We start from the raw sequence: 22956 nt of genomic DNA, 5'->3' as shown, positions 1-22956 counted from the left end.
AAATGTGATGGAAATGCAAATATACTACACTGGTTAAATACACTACACATTCAACCAGTTTTGGCGTACAAAATTAAAATATTAACACATAATATTTTAATTTCTTATCCATTTAACAAACGTTAACTAAGCTGAGTTTCGGTAATTCCTATTGGAATTGTATGTTTATATAGTTGATGTGAAAAGAAATCTTATTACAACTGTAATATAACATTTTTTTTATCTTTTTTATTTAGAGGCTCTTATCCCATGGAATATATTTCCAAAATAACTCATCATATTAATCTTAAAAATACCTGATGCTTAAAACATTGATACATAAATAAATAATACACAATATCTCAATAGTCCATTATCATAAAGGGAATTATTGATACAAAAATATAGTAATTAAAGATTTTGCCATTCCGGAATGTGGCTCTGCGAGTATATTTGAAAATAAACCAATCTCCTGTCTATTGAGACTATATTTGTATCAATACTTCCCATTTGTGTTTTGTATTTCGTGCATTCAATACCATATTTTATGTAGAACATCATCCAATGTGTTACAAACATCTGTAATATAACATAAAATACGCAAAAGTTGCTAGTTGTTCCGACTCGCGTATTTGTAAACATGTACCTATTTATGTTGCCAAGTATAATAATAATAACTGGCAACATAAATAAATAAGTGTTTCTATATAGGGAGAGCTGAATGAAACCATAATGGTAAAGTTCAATGGCATTTACTAGAAAATAAATGTTGAAATAAATTATTTACTTTACACACATAAACGTACATTAGTTTAACCCACAGATCATATAATACTGTGTAGTTATATATATATTAAATATATATTAATATATATATATATATATATATATATATATATATATATATATATATATATATATATATATATATATATACTTTCGGTTTGAAAAATGGGACTATATAAAATAAATATAAAGAAAAAATAGAGGAATAACATCTGATTGACGTCAGGAATGGCAACACATGCCTATTCATGATATTAATAAATTAAATAAATATTACTGGCACTAAGTTCTCTAACAAATTTATAAAAAAAAAAAAAAGCTAAAGATAGGTACAGACTTCGACCACTTTCCATCAGGTATGCGATAGCCGTCAGCTTCTTTGCCATTCTCGGACGTTGTATAAAATATTAAAAAAGTATTAACATATAAAAATAGTGTCACTAAGTTTATTCACAATTGCTCAGCTGATTTTGTAAATGTACATTTTTTGCTCAACTTCTTTTAAGTACAACATATTTAGGATATATTAAGGCAGCTATTATCCCGTTAAGAAATATTTTAAGAAGTGATTCCACAAATAAAACTGGCTTCAGTTATGGCAATACAAGTTATTTTGATTTACAAACTAAACTACTGAATCTATTTTAATAAAATTTCTATGGAACCGATTCATAAGAGCATCCTTTCAGATAAAAAAAAATCATTTTCCAAATCGATTTGTAACTTTACGGTTATGAAAACAAACGTAAAGAAAGAAACGAAAAAATATTGTTTATTCAAGTATAAAAATAGATTTGAATAGTCATTTTCTTCGTTAGCCGCACCCCGGCGTATTCAAAAGACAATTTCAGCCAAGAAGAACGGGCAACAGCGTCCCTCTTAAAACATCTCTAAAGCCTGACTGCTTTTTATCGATGAACAGTAAAAATTAACTATATAAATATAATTAGAAAAATATATACATAAAAAGAATATTTATAAAGATACTGACGTCTGCTTGAAATTTATTTATTCTTTTCAGATATTAATAAATTAATATAAATATTACTGGCACTATTCTCTAACAAATTTATATAAAAAAAAAAATGCAGACTGTACGATTAAATATCCTTGCACGAAATAATTCATTATAACACTGTTTTATGTATGCGATAGCGAATGGTTACTCTGCTATCAGCTATACCCGGCGCTCGTCGGACGTGAGAGATTATTATGACAATGACAAGGCATCAGCTAAGGCTTTACTTCAACGACAATGTTAATTGACCTGCAATCCAAAGTACCTATATCAATAAATATCCTTTTATTGCAAATAAAATGTGTTTCCTAAATTTTGTAATGACTGATTAAGTTGGCAAAGTTAAAGTGTCAAGAGGTAATAAACAAACAAAAAACTGACTTTCACGTATACAATATTAAATTTTCCTCCTCTAACCAAATGTCTTCTCACTCTGCAAGCATATATAATTGAAGAAATTTTATAAAAAAATCTAGCTAGAGAGAGATTTCGTTCAAAAGTCGTTTGCTTGGGTACCTCTGCCCCATTCGTGTTTTTACCGTGAAGTAGTTATATTTGCATGACTGTTTCGGTTTGAAGGATGAGATATGGCAATGAATTTACAGGGTATAAAGGCACAACAACTTAGTCCTCAGGAATAGCAACGCAAGGGAGATATCGTGGGCGAAACAGTATATACTCTGTTATGTCCATGGTACTGCTCATATCTACTGCGACGGTTACCATTTTCCATGAGACAGGCCGTCAGCTTGTTTGCCATTCTAAATTGCAAAAAAATGCTGCAAACAAAATAAAATTTATTTGACGCCAAATAAAATTCTTGAATTAAAACCGTTTTACTTTATAAAGTTAAAAACTGCGTTACAAAAACCATCTTATGCGTCATCCGGATATTTATGGCAAAATATGTATATTTTAAATGACATAAAAAAAGAAGAACTTATCGGCTCGACTATTTTGTATGTATGTAACGTGAAACATACATTTATTGATACACATCATCTTCACCTATTCTGATCCGATTTTACTATTCTTTTTTTTTTGCATTAGAAAGAATTCACAGCATCACTGTTATACGTGAAGCAAAATGTTAATTATTATTATTTGTATAAATGCTGCATGGTTTGTGTATCGAATATGTACGATTTTTTATTAAAGCATTTTAGGCATATTGTGTTCTGTAAATAAACAATGTAAAAGGCGAGCTGGTATGTACAAAAAGCAGCCAGCTTTCTAGCATACTGATAACTAAATAACTAAACTGCATTATAAATTAATAATAAAATAAATAAATAAAACAAATATAAAAAAATATCATTCAAATTTCTTAGAATTTAACTAGATATTTTATCAAAAATAATTTTTAATTCAATTATTAATTTATTACTATAAATAGTGTTATAATATACAATATAAGAATCAAATAATGTTAGCCGAATTATTAGATCGCTAGGCTCCGAGCAACGATCTAATAATTTGCCTGAAGATACGTTTAGTTTATTTAAAACATGCGTAGACGAAATAACAGTCGGAGATTGATAGCTAATATGAAAGGTTGTACAACTTCTAGTAATAATAGTGGTGGTCAATCTTCGAGTTTCGGCAGTCACACACGTAATGATGGTAGCGGAATTAAACAAAATAATTCTAATTAAATATCTAGTTTATTTTGTTTATTTATTAAAATAAATAAATATTGTAACTTAACAGACAACAGACTGTATCACAATCTCTTTGGCACGCAATTTCACAAATACTCTCTAATCATTTGTCATTAGTAAATTAATTTACGACGCTCCATCTCTGAACTATAATAATATAGTGGTCAGATGTCAGACACTAATCACTACATTGAACTCCGCATACGGCCCCGGGCCAGGGAATGGACTAAATGATAGAACGTAATTCAATTTCGTGGGGATCATTCTGTCATTAAGCTTACTCTTCATTAACCTTAATTACTAGGGTCATTGTAATGCAATGACTAATGTTTACGAGGTATTATTACTAAAATAATAATGAAAAGTGCCACAGGAGAAGGTATTGTTAGTATTGTGGTCTACTAGTCTAGAAACCTGATGGAAAGTGATAACCGTCGCCCATAGACATGAGCAGTACCTATATATAGTATAGTAGACATAACAGAGTATACTGTTTCGCCCATGATACCCCCCATGCGTTGCCATCCCTGAGGACTCAGGTGTTATTCCTCTGTATCTTATAAATTCACGCCATATTCCACCATTCAAACCGAAACACAGCCATGCAAACACAACTGTTTCACGGTTGAAACACGAAGAAGACAGAGGTACCCAAGCAATCGATTTTTGTACAAAGTCTCCCTCTGGTAAATATACCCTGTTAGGTCGACCTCAACGTGACCTCTCTCTAGAAACCATCGTGCTGAGTTCTAGGTGTATTCCTCACGATGGGCTAACTGACCTGTCTTTTCATCCTCGCCTATCATCCCTCCTGTCAGTTAGCACAGGCAGGGTTGCCATTTCATTATCATCCATTAAAAACAAAATAAGTGTCACAAAATTACATCAGTTGCCTGGTTCTTAAACTAGTATGTGTATCCTGGTCTCAACCAGTCAATCAACCGGAGCACAATCCAAGATACCAAACACAGAGTCGAGCCAATTCAGAAAAATAGTTTACTAAATTGGCCCGACCAAAAATCGAACCTGGGATCTCATTTGCTCAAAGCAGCCCATTCCTATATTTTTTTTAATTTGCGGATATTTTTACCTTGTTAAAGAGCACACAAGTGTCACGACGTAACCAAAGACCTAACGATAAATATAAATAGACACGGTCGAAATATATAAATGGACGATCAAGAAAATATAAAACAAGTATTGATCAATCTGTATCATTCTTTGAAGAGAACAATAAGGAGTTTTGATTCGTACATTCATTCGATAAGAAACAAACGTTCCGAATCATTGGTGCCTAGCGTGTGGAACGGTCCTAATTGGTGAGAAACTAGAGATACAAGTCTGAGAATATAGTTTCGGTCACACATATAAATTTTAATCATTATCCTAACCACTTTTATTTATATTTATATCCATATACAAAAAAAGTTATTCATTACAATTTGGGTTCTTAACAGCACGACCAGTCCTAGATTAATAGATAGATAACCACTGTTAGGCTTTGATGATGATTTAAAAGGGTTGCTGCTGCCCATCCCTCGATTATTAAGTTCCTTTAGTCGCCCCTTACGACATCCATAGCAAAGGAAAGGGTGACCCTTCTTGCCGGGATCACACGGCAAATGTTTAGCTTACGTGGCTGTATTTCGGTACAAAGAGTTGACTAAATATATATATATATATATATATAATACTAAGTAAGGAGTTGTGAAACTGTACTTTTCTTATTTCTGTAAGTACGGAACTTACCTAATACTGTTTAATACTGATTATATCATTAAACTTAGTTTTATTGCCTGATATCACACACACAACATTAAAATATACTGGGTATGTAAATAGCGACCCGGAGCAAATGCTATGTATCAGCGAAGCTCGACAGAGTAGTGATGTACCGAGTATTTTTTTCGATAATCGAGTATTTTAATACTCGTTAAAAAAATCGAATCCTGAATCGAGTTTGAGAACTCGCAAAAGTAGTCGAATACTTGTATAAGATATTTAAGTACTTCATCAAACTCTAGTAGTTTTTCAGTTCTTGTCTGAAACTCGTATTTTTTTAACTTCTCTAGATTACAATCGACCACAAAAAAATGCATGCACCATTAATTAAGTTAATATTGTTCAGTCATTTAATAATTTTCTTTTTGATTGATTGTTAAGGAAAAAATGGCGAAAGTATATAACAAATACACGACAAATGTTCTATTAAACTGCGGTTGACAACCCACCTATCAAACGTGACAACTACTGACAAAACCCTGCGTAGGGAAAGGCCTATATTCAGCAATATACAGTTAACAGCTGATATGATGAATATTCAAATATAAGAATAAAACTAGGTTCAATTATCATGTATTCGAGTTCTGTATATCGAGTACTCGATTATATGTGTGAGTAATCGAGTCACTTACTCGATTCAAACTGACTCGGCCCATCACTACACCTGACAGCGACGTTGTTAAGTGATGTTATGTTACATTGGTGCTCCGCACTGTCGCTTTCTAAAGCACTGCCTGGAATGCAAATTACGTATTAGATTGTAATGGATCACGGATAAATGGTATGCAAACTCATGCCTTTCCCTCGGGGCTCAGGGTAGACGGCTACGGGTCACGACCTGCTCATGTATGTAATTCCATTAGTTACTATGCAACTAAGTATATTTCTAATTTCAGTTAATAGATTTTCCAATATTTTTGGTATCTATACGCTTGTTCAAAAAATTAACATGGATTTCTTAAAATAATCATTTTTCGGAATCGTAAATCATAATTTTGAAAACTTCTGATAACTATTCGCTGTTAAATATCATGGACCCTACACTTATTTGACACCATCATTGTACGAGTACACTCAATATGACAAAAATGACCTTTTTTTTTATACAACTTAGAATGGCAAACAAGCTGACGTCCCACCTGATGGAAAGTGGTAACCGTCGCCTATAGACATGAGCAGTACCATGGAAATAACAGAGTATACTGTTTCGCCCATGATACTCCCCATGCGTTGCCATTCCTGAGGACACAGGTGTTATTCCTCTGTACCCAGTAAATTCACGCCAACCACCTGAACCTGACCTGAAGTTAATTCATAATCATCACCTTTTTCGTCATGGGCTTTGATGATATTTTAAGAGGGACACTGCCCATCCCTCAACCACATAATTCCCTAAGTCATCTCTTACGACACCAATGGAAAAGGAAACTGTCGCTCATTCTATAGCGGTGTCACACAGAAACCAACTTTAAATTGGTATAAATTATAAATAATTTATTTGCTTAAACATGAATTGAAAGTTTATAATATATATTTATTTACTAAGTCCTCCACGTTCTACCTTACCAGATTCATTTTTTACTCGTGTAGTCTACCGCTCTCATGTGTGCGTTTAGGTGACACTTAGCTGAGTGGTGATCATTTTGGTCGCATAATTCCTAATTAGGTAAAAGTTTATTTTTGTATTTTCTTTTTCTTAAAATTTATAATTATTTATGTTTTAGTTATAAATATTTTCCTTTCTCTCTTTTGAACACATATTTTTTAAAACTTTAAACGTAACTCTAGTCATGTCAAAGTCAATTATAATGCGGTAATAATGTAAGATACTATAGAATTATAGCGGTTGCATGTCAACCACAACGTAATAGCTGCGCGGATCATCGAGTCTGATCGATGGACATGAGTGCTCGATTATCGATTATGGCCACAGATTGAGTCATTTCGAGTAATCTATTTGTCTATTGTGAACATTCAGGTGAATGCGTTCGAAATGGACGTTGAGCAATCGATGCAACCGCATCGTATGATTTTAACTCTAATAAGAATAATCGATTGCAAATTTACCACTCGTTAATAATAAGATATAATAATTTTTATATTATTCCTTTTTTATATATCTTGTTGTAATGATACTTTCCTGGGTGAGCGTATTTGAAGACTGTAAAGCTCATCCATTTGATGCAATAAATAAACATCAGATCTACCCAAGTACTACAATATCTTTTTTTTATACAACTTAGAATGGCAAACAAGCTGACGGCCCACTGATGGAAAGTGGTAACCGTCACCTATAGACATGTGCAGTACCATGGACATAACAGAGTATACTGTTTCGGCCATGATACCCCCATGCGTTGCCTTTTCAGGACTCAATTCCTCTGTAAAAATTCACGCCATATCCCATCCTTCAAACCGAAACACAGCCATGTAAACACAACTGCTTCACGGTAGAAACAAGAATGGGACAGAGGTACCCAAGCAAACGAATGTACAAAGTCTCCCTCTGGTATGCGAACTTATTTCTATATAGCATTCTTTCCCATCTCAACCATCACTCTAAGTACTTCATATTGTCTTTTTCCTAACTTATCATAAGTTTCTATGGTTACTACCCATTTAACAATTTGCAAGTAAATGCCAACTACATTACAGCGCTACACGATTACAAAACACTGTCTGAAAATTCGTTAACCAATGCAATTTGCATCCGCCTGCAGAGACGTGCACTTTACATTCACTAATAATGCAAACACTGTGTTGCTATCCACATTGCTAATATTGTAACTATGAAACTGAATTTATTTGTTCATTTACATATTTATTTGTTTGCTATATTTTGGCTGTTATAAAATTTGCTACGTGTTATTTGAAATGAAAAAGGATGTAGGGTACTTTGTATTTTAATCGATTGTCTGGGACTGATAAAGTGATTAATTTATCCCAGTCATTCAGGCGAATCCGGGACTTAAGACAGTATAAGTTATATTACCTGTGAGGTAAATAAGAAAGATATAATATGCTTTTTTCTGGAAAAGGAGCCAAAGAAGCTGTCAATTCAATGAGAGCCTTTCTTAAGTCCCTCTAGAATGAAGACGTTGGTGCGGAAACCGTCCACAACGTTAAGCATTTTAAATACTTCCAAGACCTTCATATATTCTTGTGTAAAAATCATGTAATCATGTAAATACCTATACAATTGAAGTTATCTAACGAAGTCAATCAGCTGTACACTCACTAAATATAGCAACAATAACAATGACACTATTAACCAGCATGTGGCGACGGAAGCGATAAGTTTTATGCGTACAATATTTATTTTTATATTATAGTATAAAATGACAAACGAACTGCTGGCCCACCTGAATCTCTATACTGTTGTCATACAAATTTTCTATACATTATTTATACCTATTTTTAACAAATGAAATTGTAGAAATAATGTGATTGTTTACTTTAGTGTAGGCTTTACCAAATATCTCCAAATTTGAAGTCGCTTTTTTACAACCGAAGAAGTTTTCAATTCGGTTGTTTTCTTTATGTTTATTATCTCGTAACTCCCTCAATTATAAACCTTACTTTCAGATTTGCCTGTATTTATATTGTAAATTGCAATTCCATCTGATATAATGGTTCCATACTGTTCTGATAGATGCATATTGGTGCAACTTGCCAATGCAAACTATTGTAAACCGATCCTAATTGTAGCTAATTCCTAACTATTGTTACATGAGTGCAGTATTCAATTGTCATTAGCAATAGATTTGGATTGAGTTGGATGTTGGATTCAAGAGTTATCCTACTGTTTGTTTGTTTGTTTATTGATTATTATTATAATTTAATTGCTTTCTATTTGTATACAATTTTTTTTTGTTTGTTTTGTTTTGGTTTCTTTTGTTCTTGTTTTGTGCGCTACCGTGTGGGCCGCATGCTTCTTCGATTAAATTATTTCTTTCTTTCTATAAGAATGGATCGAAAAACTGCTATTTTTTTTTTTAAACAAAGATCATTTTCGTTTAAAATAAACGCGACTTGTCAACAACATGGCCTGCAATTATCTCATACTTATCATTCCAAAATTTTCGTCTGTCATTGAAATAATAACATAATGTCAAAGTTCATTGACGCGCGTTTTATCCAACATTCGACATTAATGCTCAACTTATATACTAGTCATTGCACATTACTCCGCTTGGACAATTAAATCCAATACTAGCCTAGCTCTTTTTATATGAAATAGACAAAATTTTAAAAATTATTTTCCTTATTGTGCAATGTATCCTTTCAAATTATGTTGCAATACACAAAATCGCCACTTTTACCCCAATCGCAATAGCATGACGTGACCGGACTGAAAATGAAAGCACTCCGACTAAAGTAGGTAAAAAGTAATCAATAGTTAGCACTGGACAGATTTTGTAATACGCAAAACTCTGTTCTGTCTTCACGAACTTAACGTAAACGTATTTTATTAGTTTTTAGAATTGATATACTTATATATATATATATATATATATATATATATATATATAGATAGATATATATATATAGTATATATAAAAAAAAAGCAATTAATGTTGCTGGTAATACATATATATATATATATATATATATATATATATATATATATATATATATATACCACCCAATTAATCAATAGTTAGCACTGGACAGATTTTGTAATACGCAAAATTCTGTTCTGTGTTCACGAACATCACGTCACTCGTCGACCGTAATATATCAATATATTGTTATATTTACGGGACAGTCAGTTTGAAATGTTTTATTTGTTTTTAGAATTATTATAAATATTAGATATTCAATTTTTTTTTATAAAATTTAAAATGGCAAACAAGCTGATGGCCCTGGTGGAAACTGTAACCGTCACCTAAACTTGACAGGGTATATTGCTAGTAATGGGGCTATTTGACCCCATTACTAACAATCCCTTTCCCCCTATGCGTTGAGGTTTAGGTAAGTGCATAGTATTATTACGTATTATTAGTTAAAAGGTGAGATTTCAATCTTTTCTTGAAGCAAGTAATGAAGGGACTATCCTGTATGTCAGCAGGTAGCCTGTTCCACAGTTGCGCAGCAGGAAATGAGAAGGAAGAAAAAAATCTTCTCCTCCCGAACTATTATGTTATGCTTCTATACATTGTAATTCACTATCATACTCCACCCTACAAACCTTGGGGGGGGGGGGAAGATTGTTAGCAATGGAGTGTGACAGCCCCATTGCTAGCAATATGCCTTATTAGGTCGGCATCCACATGGTTCCCCCAGGAAACCATCGTTAAAAATTTATGTTGAATTTGTCATGATGGGCGAACTCACCTGCTTCATCCTCACCTATCATCCTTCACAGATTGTCTTGGGTGAAGTGAGTATCGAAGTGAGTGGGAGATTCCCTTACAGAATGTCAATACACTGCACCAAACGTCAAAATATCACTTTTGAATGTTTAATCCCGCCACCGTACTCATCGTTGTGGCGCTGCAGTCGCAATCGAGTTTTACAGAATGCCATGATATAATTTCACTCCGGATTCAGCTATCGAGTTTCGAAGTGATGCTTACGGAATAACACTACAGGTGCCCCGCCGGTGTATACCGATAGCGCGGGCGGGGTCACCATTCCATTATCACCCATAAAAATAATAATCCTACAAACCAAAACACAGCCATACAAACACGACTATTTCACAGCAGAAACACGGATGGAATAGAGGTGTCCAAGCAAACAACTTCTGTACAATCTTCCTATGGACATTAAATGGCTACATAGCGTTATTAAATATAATAATTTTGGTTGAATGCCTCCTATTTGTAGTGTAATTTTTAGATTTTTCGTATATCAATAACAATGAGACATAAGTACGAGCATTAACACTTGTCTGTTGCCTAGACCGCCTGCAACTTACTCAAGCGAAGTGAACGGGAGGTACATTGTGTAAGCGAGTCATCCGTCCCTTCTCCTCGCCCGTCGTACATAATACTTAAATATTACTTAGTTGTGAAATACCAAAACTGAATTTATAAAGTAGATTATGATATATTAGAACGTGATCGGTGTAGAAATGCAAGTAGGTAAGCGGAACGATTCGTACGTACCATGGAAACGTTGATGTGCGTTTTTATTTTGTTATATATATATATATATATATATATATATATATATATATATATATATATATATATATATATATATATATATATATATATATATATATATATATACTTAACCTTAATGTTCACCGCTAAGAAAACCCCATTTGCTGTGACCCCACAGTTCCAGGGCACGTCTCTTAACATCTCTAAAAGCATTGGGATCCTTGGTGTCGACATCTCCAGTGACGTACAGTTCCGTGGCCACAAGATAAGGTGAAGCTGGCATCCAAAAAACTCGGTGTGCTCAATAGAGTGAAGCATTACTTCACGTCGGATCAGCGATTAATGCTTTACAAATCGCAAATCCGGCCCCACATGGAGTATTGCTGTCACTTATGGGCAGGATCACCTAGATACCAGCTTGAACCCTTCGACTCAGTGCAACGACGAGCTATGAGAATTGTCGATGATCCCAGGCTTGCAAGCGTTATCGAATCCTTAAGTCTTAGGAGAGATTTTGCCTCACTCTGCGTGTTTTACCGCTTGTACAATGGATTGTGTTCAGAGGAATTATTCAATATGTTACATACGGCCACTTTCTATCATCGTACGGTTCGCCATCGACAGGGAGTTCACCCTCATACCCTACAGCCTAAATGGTCGTGTACAACGCGGTTTCAGAGATGTTTTCTCCCACGAACACTCAGGTTATGGAATGAGCTCCCTGCCGAGGTTTTCCCAAGAGACTACAGCATGGGGTTCTTCAAAAGGGGTAAAGAGGTTTCTTCAGGGTCGGCAACGCGCGCGTAATGCCTCTGGTATTGCAGGCGTTCATAGGCTACGGTAACCGCTTACCATCGGGTGGGCCGTATGCTTGTTTGCCACCTCAGTGGTAAATATATATATATATGAACTTAAATTTATGTTCCGAGATTTAGAACACTGTACTATTAGCTATAAACAGCGATCTCGACGATCGTAACACTAGTACAAATTCAATTTTGCTGTTCCGAAGTATTGTTTAGAAAAAGTTAATTGATCTTTTAGGAGAATTTTACATTATGGATCTACCTATTAATAAATTTAAGACTGTTATTAAAAAAACACTTATTTAACGAAGCCACACTAAACGAGTACTTTAATGACAAATGTGCATGGTGTTAGTCGATTATGCACGGGCTTTTTAATGATCATGTAGTTTTGGACATAAATAAATGTACATTTAAATAAATACACATATTTAAATGCACATTTATTTATGTTTGCACATACATAATGTCAACAGATGTTTTGCTCTTTTGATGGCAAAGCAATAAACTGAGTTGTAACCGTTTTGTGTTACTATGGCACTCGAATGAAGAAAAAAAAAAAGGAAATTGCTGTTTTATATATATTTTATACAACTTAGAATAGTAAACAAGCTAACGGTTCACCTGGTGGTAAGTGGTAACCGTCGCCTATAGACATGAGCAGTACCGTGGACATAATAGAGCATACTGTTTCGCCCATAATACTCCCCATGCGTTGCCATTCCTGAGGACTCAGGTGTTATTCCTCTGTACCTTGTAAATTCACGCCATATCCCACCCTTCAAACCGAAACACAGCCATGCGAACACACACTGCTTCACGGTTGAAACACGAATGTACTGCTATATTTTACTTGATTTTTTTTCATAACACGAAGATGTCAATCAAGCATACAGCCCGCCTGATGCCTGATGAGCCCATTATAAGAAGTGATAATACATTATTTACTTAATTTTCCTCTAGAAGGATATTGATAACCAATAACAGTGACGTAATAAATGGTCACAGTGACAAATGTGGGGGACATTTGCATGCTTGAACACTCCACGCTCTGACTCCTGTCGTCAATGTGGCATATCTAATTACACAATATGTAAATTGGTCTGTGTCGCTCAAGTCATAGGTTATGTCGAACGTTGTGTGTTATGTGTAGGGCTGCCACCTACTTTTTACTTAATAAAAATATCTTTTATCAGCCACCTTTTATCATCTCACCGCTCGCCGTCTACAGGGAATTTATCCTCACACGCTTGAACCTAAATGGTCACGTACAGTGCGGTTTCAGGGAAATTTTCCCCCGCGAATGCTCAGGCGTTGGAATAAGCTCCCTGCCGAGGTTTTCCCTAGAGACTATAGTATGGGGTTCTTGAAAAAGGGTATTCTATTATTTCTTCAGAGTCGGCAGAAGCGCACGTGACACCCCTAGTGTTGCAGGCATCCATAGACAGTTTACCATCAGACGGGCTGTGTGCTCGTTTGCCACATTTCTGGTGTAAAAAAAATTTAAATACTAATTAATACAAATCCTTTCATTGCCTCGTGTGAAAAAAAGAATTCTGGCACGCTGGCTTAACTTTCGATGGTCACAGATTCAGTTTCCACGCAATACAAACATTTGTATTTATGATTATGTCTGTTTGAATTGGTCTGGGAGTTTCGACGTATTACATGTACAAAAAATATATACCAATTGTCAAGCAGCCATAGTACAACCTATACTCAGTGGGGGGAAAGGGATTGTTAGTAATGGAGACTGAGAATCCCTATAAACCAATATACCCAACTAGGTCGACCTCCTCGCGGTGCCCCCTGGAAACTATCATGGTTAATTCCTGATGAATTCATCATAATAGGCTAACTGGCCTTTTTTCATTCTCATCTATCACCCTTCACTGGTGCTCCACCAGCGTATCCCGTTAGCGCAGGCGGGGTTATTCCATTTTCACCCATCAAAAAAAAAACCTCTACTCAGTTTGGGACTAGATGGCGCTGTGTAGTATTTATATATTTTTTTACAGAATTTTATCATTTTTTCTCAGTACTACTATTAATTATAATATATATGGCACGTTCTACTTTCAAAAATTCGGGACCTTTTGTTTCTCACAAAGGCTTTTATTCATTCATTCAGGGTCTGCCTTTGATCCGGGCACTTTTAATTAACTAAACAAGGTTATTTATCAATCCCTATGGAAACAATAGAAAACGGATTTCACATGAAGAAAGCCGCTGGATTTTTTTCTGTTATAAATTAAACACAAATCTATTCCAATCCGGTGCACAAAAAATTCACAATTCAAAACAAAAGTTCACTAGTTTATTTAAAGCCATTATTTCAACACTTTCTTTCGATTTAAATTCTTAATTTCAAATATATCATATGTAATTTTTACATAGAATTTATTGGAATTAAAATCAAGTCTTTATTTATATTACCGGGATTATAAGTAGACTATGTTTCTCTCAAAACAAATGCTATGTATACCAAATTTTATGACGTTTGGTCGAGCCTAGCGCTGTTCAACGGCAAGAAATAACAAACAGATTCACTTTAACATTTATTAGTAACAAAACCTTTAACGAGAACTTAAATTAAGTACAAAAAACAATATAGAATAATATTTAAAAACCAGTGGCAACCGCGTGTAATATTTGACGAGTGAAGCCCCAATCCGGTTCGGGCCGTGACATTAGCATTACAGCCGCCTTGAGACCTTGACACTCAGCCAATGAAAGTCTCCGCAAGTAAAAGGTAGACAATTTCATTACCTTATACACATGTGTGACATCACCGTGAGCTATAGCTTGATAAAAGTGTATAGTTCTATTAGATAAACCAGTGGAAGACTTTGTACAAAAGTCGTTTGCTTGGGTACCTCTGTCCCATTCGTGTTTCTATCGTGAACCTGTTGTTTTTGCATGGCTGTGTTTCGATTTGAAGGGTGAGATATGGTAGTGAATTTACAGGGTACAGAGGAATAACACCTGAGTCCTCAGTAATGGCAACGCATGGGCGAAACAATATACTCTGTTATGTCCATGGTACTGCTGACGCATGGACTATATAGACGACGATTACCACTTTCCATCAGCTTGTTTGCCATTCTAAGTTGAATAAAAAAAATATATTTGCATTATTAAAACTGGGATTTAGTTTACCTTATCAAACCCGCCCTAATCCGAGCAGTTAACCAGTGATAAGTCTAAAAAGTAGTGCGCTCAGATAAACCTGAAAACTAGAGTTCACACACACGAAAGTGGGTCACGGCGACACGATCGACTCACACGTCGTGAGATACGATAATTTGCAATAATTTTTTGTGCAATATTTCGTGTTTCTATTCGTAATTAAGTCTGTGTGTCAGTCACACGGCGGAATTGTTATTATTTGCTTGAAATTGTTCGTTGACTCAAAATATGGCCGCTTGCCAAGTAGAGGAAATATTTCTGTAAACTCACAACAAGAGATGTAGTTCTAGTTGTCATGTATGAGTCAAATATAAGTGTATAAAACTTCGTTCTACTTTAAACAACACTTCTCATACAGACGGAACTATCATTGTGATTACGACTTCGTCTAATAACCGATACAGACTTGAATGCACATTAAGAAATCACAGTAATGTGTTTAAGAACAAGTAATCTATGCTTTATACAACACCAGAGGGAGACTTTGTACAAAAGTCGATTGCTTGGGTACCTCTGTCCTATTCGTGTTTCTACCGTGAAGCAGTTCTGTTTGCATGCCTGTGTTTCGGCCGTCAGCCCACCTGATGGAAAGTGGTAACCGTCGCCTATAGACATGAGCAGTACCATGGACATAACAGAGTATACCTACTGTTTCGCCAATGATACCTCCCATGCGTTGCCATTCCTGAGGATTCAGGTGTTATTTTTCCTTACCCAGTAAATTCACGCCATATCCCACCCTTCAAACCGAAACACAGGCATGCAAACACAACTGCTTCACAGTTGAAACACGAATGGGACAGAGGTACCCAAGCAATCGACTTTTGTACAAAGTCTCCCTCTGGTGTTATTGGTGTTATATAGAATTAACCACCATGGCTTCCTGGGGGATCCGCGAGGAGGTCGACCTGACAGGGTATATTGCTAGCAATGGGCCTTGTAGTCCGCAGTGCTAACAAACCCTTCCTCCCCTGTGGCTTATTATTATTATTACAATTGTAATAATTACTTATACATATTAGTTATTGCATTATTCACAATTCTCCTTCCCTCTTTAATTTCCTTATCCCTAAATTTTAGTATACGAGTTGTATTTACTATTTCCGTTATTTTCAATATTTTCTAAAGGAATTGGGCGAGGATTATCTATTATAGTCAATGGTCTACCCCTCTGTTGGCAATGATAAAACTTTTTAAATTCAATTAACGATGTCATAACTAAATAATTATGACTTTCCCTATAATTTTTCTTGACAATATTAGTTTCGGGATGTACTTTTCCAGTAGCTCTTTCATTTTTTGAATGTATCTCCTTAATATCGAAGTTTGCTTTGTATTCACATGTATGTATGTATTATATTATCTGTGATATGTAGCTCACTTTACTCTTTTTAAAATTGGTAGCGTATATAGACCTCATTGTATGTATACCAAAATATACGTATCAGATTCTCATTTTTAAACCAGAATAAGTTACTTAAATTGTGCATATTCCTGTTACAGGATCCGACGCGTGTGGTGTGCCCGGTCATTGATGTGATCAGCATGGACACCTTCCAGTACATTGGAGCCTCTGCAGACCTGCGGGGAGGGTTTGATTGGAACCTTGTTTTCAAGGTAAATATCGTATCTACTAACTATCCAACTAGTTATTCTTTTTTATACGTCTCCAACACTAGGAACTTCTAGACAATTCTGAAGAACCAAGCAGTAGGTGAGAGTCTAAAACGCTTATCAGAATTGATACATGTTCGGAAAGATGTAAATATTACACGACTATTGAATATGAATTTTATTTATTTTCTTATATTTATTTATTTATTATATATTTTTTTAAAGTATTTTATTTCTATAGGCGACAGTTACCACTTTCGATCAAGTGGGCCGTCAGCTTGTTTGCCATTCTAAGTTGCATAAAAAAAAATTGAAATCAGTCTTTCAAATCTTAATTAATATTTAAAGTTTACTTCATTATCATTTAATAACCAGTTTAATAGAACGGACGAAGGTTTAATCTGAAACTTTTTCAAATCATCGTATTTATAGAATAATTTTACAAGTAAACAGAGAGTGGATATTGTAATGTTGTAAAAGTATACGAGTACAGTGTAGTTGAATACCTATAAAAGGTATGTGCATTAATATTGTATTATATTTAATGTTGTTATACCTATATGTTATAATGCAATATGCTGTTGGTGTTCCTTAAATAAATAAATACTATCTGAAAAATAACTTACACTTAATAATACTTAACAAAAAATACACAAACAATAATAAACATGTAGGTAGCTTAGCCGTGTGGTCCCGGCATAGAATAGGCCAGCGTGGGTATCGTAAGAGCCGACAAAGGGAGGGCGAGGGATGGGCAGCAGCGTCCCTGTTAAAACATCTCTAAAGCCTGACTGCGGTTGCCAATCCGCCTATCAAGCATGACAGCTACCGGCAAAACCCCCCAAGGGGGAGGCTTATGTTCAGCAGTGGACAGTTAAAGGCTGACATGATGATGATGATGAATATAAAGGTGAACATATTTTATACCGTTTTGAGATCTATATATACAGGTACACAATAAACTTTGCCACGAAATCGCGATACAATCAAATAGCCAGGCAACATTGGGTTCGATTCTGAGATTCCATCCTATGAACCTATATAAACCATATAAACCTATATAAACTATATATATTTTACCAGAGGGAGACTTTGTACAAAAATCGATTGCTTGGGTACCTCTGTCCCATTCGTGTTTCTACCGTGAAGCAGTTGTGTTTGCATGGCTGTGTTTCGGTTTGAAGGGTGGGATATGGCGTGAATTTACTGAGTACAAAGGAATAACACTTGAGTCCTCAGGAATGGCAACGCATAGGGTGTATCATGGGCGAAACAGTATACTCTGTTATGTCCATGGTACTGCTCATGTCTATAGGCGAGGGTTACTACTTTCCATCAGGTGGGCCGTCAGCTTGTTTGCCATTCTAGGTTGTATAAAAAAAACATATATAATATATGTATTTGTATATATGTGTGTATGTATATATGTTTGTATATGATAATATTTATATAATAGTGCGCCACCTACTCTTTGTCTTTTTCTCAATGTCCTCTACCCAAAGGTTGTCTGGAAGAGATTGCTTAGCGATAAGGCCGCCTTTTGTATCACTTCTCATTAATATTTACTGTATTTGTTATTTCTCTGTTTACTTGGTGCAATAAAGTGTAAGTAAATAAATAAACCTACCAGTATATTAATATTATAAACGCGGTGTCTAAGGATGGACAGATAAACAAATTATGGGCAGCTTTGTTGCTTTACTCTTTCATGCAAGAACTATCAAACGTATTTGAACGAAATTTAGTACACGGGGAGGTGTATCCTAATTTAGGATATGGGATATTTTATGTACTGATTGTCGCGAGCAAAGTCACAGAATACAGCTAGTGATAAAATAAAAAAAGACACCGAGTGTTAGGCAGTTAAAGCGGTATTAAATCTAGCCTCAAGGCAAACAAGTGACAGTATCGCTCCATACTCAACATTTTAGTGCATGGAACTTAACAATATTCGATTAAAGCTATAAAGTACTATATGAAGGCATATCTCTCTCTTCGTCCTCTTCTTTACTGAAGGTCGTGTCCTTGAAAGGTGTCTGTTGCCTCTCTTATGATGTTATTCCATTTTACACGGTCTTCAGCTTCTCACAGGGCAGCTGCAATCGACAGTCCCGTAACGGCGGTTACTTGGTCCGACCATCGATTAGGCGATCGTCCGCGTGGTCTTTTTCCCTCTATCTTGCCTCTATAATGAAGGCATATACGAGTAAAAAATATTATATTATTATTAAATATGCGTTGCCATTCCTGAGGACTCAGATGTTATTCCTCTGTACCCTGTAAATTCACGCCATATCCCACCCTTCCAACCGAAACACGGCCATCCAAACACAACTGCTTTACGGTTGAAACACGAATGGGACAGAGGTGCCTAAGCAAACAACTTTTGTACAAAGTCTCCCTCTGGTGACTTGAGACTGACTTAACTTAAGAATTGGCAATTTACAACAAATTATTGTAAACTTATGTTTAACGAACGACTTACCTACCACATCGATATTATCTTACGCCAGAAAAAATACAGCTTTGTCTCTTCAACTCAGTAAAGTAACCTGCCGAGGTTTTCCCAAGAGACTACAGCATGGGGTTCTTCAAAAGGGGGGTAAAGAGGTTTCTTCAGGGTCGGCAACGCGCGCGTAATACCTCTGGTATTGCAGGTGTTCATAGGCTACGGTAACCGCTTACCATCAGGTGGGCCGTATGCTTGTTTGCCACCTCAGTGGTATAAAAAAAAACAGTTTTTTTATACAAATGTTACAAAACATAACCTACCTGTGAAATGACACCATGCTTTCTAATAACACCACAAACTTTGTTTTCCAGTGGGAGTACCTATCGCACGCGGAGCGCAGCGCCCGCCTCAGCGACCCCACCCAAGTGATCAGGACGCCCATGATCGCTGGCGGACTGTTCAGCATGGACCGGCAGTACTTCAACAAGCTGGGCAAGTACGACATGAAGATGGACGTCTGGGGCGGAGAGAACCTTGAAATATCCTTTAGGTAACCGTTCAACTTTGTAATTGGCTTTCAAACTATGTCTAGAACACTATATTCAATGATCTAAATTCAATTCAAATCATCTTTTTTCAAATATACTTGTTCACAATCACTGTTACATCGCATTTTTTTATGAATGCATGGTTCAGAAAGTTGGTATCTGCCGAGCAGAGACCGCAAGAAACTCAACAGTTACTCGTTTAAATCTCTGTTTTACATTATGTGTATTTATTTAAATGAATAAAATTACATGGTTGTCAAAAGCCCGTGCATGATCGACTAATACCATGCACATTTGTCATTCAAGTAATCGTTTAGTGTGTAATAGGCTTTGTTCAATAATTGTTTTTTAATAAAAGTTTTAAATTTATTAAAAGGCAGATCCAAAATATTCTTCGGTATCTTATTATAACATTTGATGCCCATTCCCATAAAAAATCTATTAACTTTTTCTAGAAATTACTTTATATGGACTTAAATATGAACCAGTTTTATATAGCTCTTAAGTATCGCGAGAAATACTATAATATATTATAAATGCAAAAAACTACATGATACATATTAGGTATATTCGCCAAATAAAAGATATATTTCGTCTTGTTCCTTGAAACATCAAATTTCAATTAGAAACTCTATAGACTAACTTCCCACTACTGGAGGGAAAACAAAAGACAATAAATAATCAAACAACCTCTCTCGTACTTGCTGTGCCCAACAGGGACCATAACTGAAGTTGAAATGTTATCTACTAATCACATTATGGAATGCAATAAGAAATAAATAAATAAACTTGTCTTCACAATTATAATATGTATTATGGATTAAAATACTTATCACTCTGTATGAATAGAGGCAACTAAAGTTTTCCTCCCCATTTTGCAGAGTATGGCAGTGCGGTGGCTCTCTGGAAATAGTTCCGTGCTCGCGAGTAGGTCACGTGTTCAGGAAACGTCACCCGTACACATTCCCCGGCGGTTCTGGGGCAGTCTTCGCGAGAAACACCAGGAGAGCCGCCGAGGTGTGGATGGATGACTACAAGGAGTTATACTACAGGTCGCAACCGCTGGCGAAGCAAGTTGAATATGGAGAGTGAGTATTAACTATTTTTTTACGATGTTAATACTAATCGTGTGAGGATAGTTACTCTCTGGCTGATGTCAAAAGATTCTAGACCGTCTTCTTACCAGCTTTATGGAAAGTAGTAACCGGAGGGGGGGGGGGGAAGGAAGGCTAGATAACGATAGATTTAGAGAACGACGCTTCCGAATCGACCGCAATGTGTCTACGAAACGTCTCATTTTACTCATAGGAATATGGTGGGAAGGGGTAATATGGACTATCAGTCCCATTGCAATTGCAGCAATATATCCTGTCAGGTCAACTTCCACGTGGTCCTCCCTGGAAACTATCATGCTGAATTCCAGGTGTATTCATCACACGAGCTAACTGACCTGCCCTTTCATTTTCACCTATCATCTGTCACTGGTGGCCCGCCAACGTATACCGGATTACCATTTCATTATCATCCATTAAAAAAACCGTCACTATAAACATAACTAGCATCGTGGAACATTACGAAATATAAAGGTTCGATTTCATAAATTCTTATGGCCAACTTCCTACATTCCGTTGTCCGCTTCCTTATGGTACTTACGTGTTTGTCCCATATGACTTTAATATTTAAATGAGGTGTATAACATTTTTATAATTTTATTATTTAGAATTATGTCAAAAGAATAATCTAATCTGAGAAATAACGATAACATATATTGGCCGGAAATCTATAAATATTACATAATGAGTTATAATTATTTATTTAACTCTTATTTGTACCAGAAACATAAAAATATATAAAGACAATTAAACAATTCAAGTGAAATACAGTAGCATACAATACAGATTAAATTATACACATAAAGGTGCAAAAGCTGTTCTTATCGCTAGAGTAATCTCTTACAGACAACCTTTGGTTAAAAGGAGAACAGATAGAAGTGGGAAGGTAGCGCAAGAGTAAATTAATTTTGCACGTGCATAAAATACAAAAACTTATATTGCACAAAAATTATAAATACATAAAATCAATAACAACAAAGTTTATAGAACAAACACGGAATAATCAAAATAGATTAAATAATTTTAAATATCTAATTGGGTAATATGTAAAATTAAAAGCGATTTCTGTACATAATAAACATGCCTTGCCCAAACTGTAAAAACATCGTTTATCTATGTTTTTTTGTGTAACATTCTAAGTTGCAAGCAAGTTGACAGCTTAATGGAAAGTGGTAACCGGCGCCTATAGACATGAGCAATTCACTGCCATATCCCACCCTTCAAAACAAAAAAACAGCCATGCAAACACAACTGCTTCACGGTTGAAATTCGAATGGCACAGGCACCTCGCCTAAGCAAACAATTTTTGTATTAAGTCTCCTTCTGGTTTCTGTGTCTAGTCTGATATGTGTTTTTCCGGTTTTCGAATAGAATCATATAATGTATAAAGAAAACTTCCACCAAGAGCTCATTCCAAATATTATGTGACCTGAAATTAATTCTGTCTCCCCAGCATATCAGAACGCGTCGCCCTACGAGAAAAACTCCACTGCAAACCGTTCCGCTGGTACTTGGAGCATGTTTACCCGGAGCTGCAAGTGCCGGCTATGGCTGGAGGGTCCCATGTCATACGACAGGGAACCCGCTGCCTCGATACTATGGGGCATCTTGTTGATGGAACTATAGGTAACATTTATTGATTTTTTTTTTACAACACAGAGGGCAAACGAGCATGCGGCTCGGGAGCATGACGGTAAATGACTACCGTCGCTCATAATCACCCACAGCACCAACGGCATTGCAGGTGTGCTGTCGGCCTTTTAAAAAGGAATAAGCTCTTTTCTTGAAGGTTATGTTGTAGTATCGGTTCGGAAATACTATTGTTGGAAATTGATTCCGAAGCGTGGTTATGCGTGGAATAAAGTGCCTTGAAAAACGCACTTTATGGTAGGTTGT

The 22956-nt window shown here is 35.6% G+C and overlaps 3 protein-coding genes across 3 annotated transcripts in view; 1 reads left to right on the top strand and 2 right to left on the bottom strand.

The window, feature by feature from the left end:
• The window catches only part of LOC113514752 (ATP-binding cassette sub-family G member 1-like), a 289243-nt gene that overhangs the window by 171855 nt on the left and 94432 nt on the right, over positions 1-22956 (bottom strand). The window lies entirely within an intron of this gene.
• The window catches only part of LOC113523368 (ATP-binding cassette sub-family G member 1-like), a 238352-nt gene that overhangs the window by 171855 nt on the left and 43541 nt on the right, over positions 1-22956 (bottom strand).
• Positions 1-22956, top strand: part of LOC113514878 (polypeptide N-acetylgalactosaminyltransferase 2-like) — a 137098-nt gene that overhangs the window by 109389 nt on the left and 4753 nt on the right. Inside the window, exons 6-9 of the mRNA XM_052898608.1 lie at positions 16838-16951; positions 19772-19950; positions 20830-21036; positions 22514-22686. Coding sequence (XP_052754568.1) covers positions 16838-16951; positions 19772-19950; positions 20830-21036; positions 22514-22686 — 673 coding nt within the window. The remainder of the gene's footprint in view (positions 1-16837; positions 16952-19771; positions 19951-20829; positions 21037-22513; positions 22687-22956) is intronic.

Source organism: Galleria mellonella, unplaced genomic scaffold, assembly GCF_026898425.1.
Source record: "Galleria mellonella isolate WM207_F2 unplaced genomic scaffold, CSIRO_AGI_GalMel_v1 utg4535, whole genome shotgun sequence".
In the NCBI taxonomy this organism is placed as follows: domain Eukaryota; kingdom Metazoa; phylum Arthropoda; class Insecta; order Lepidoptera; family Pyralidae; genus Galleria; species Galleria mellonella.
The sequence above is the reverse complement of the archived record's forward strand: the minus strand, read 5'-3'. Positions and strand labels throughout refer to the sequence as shown.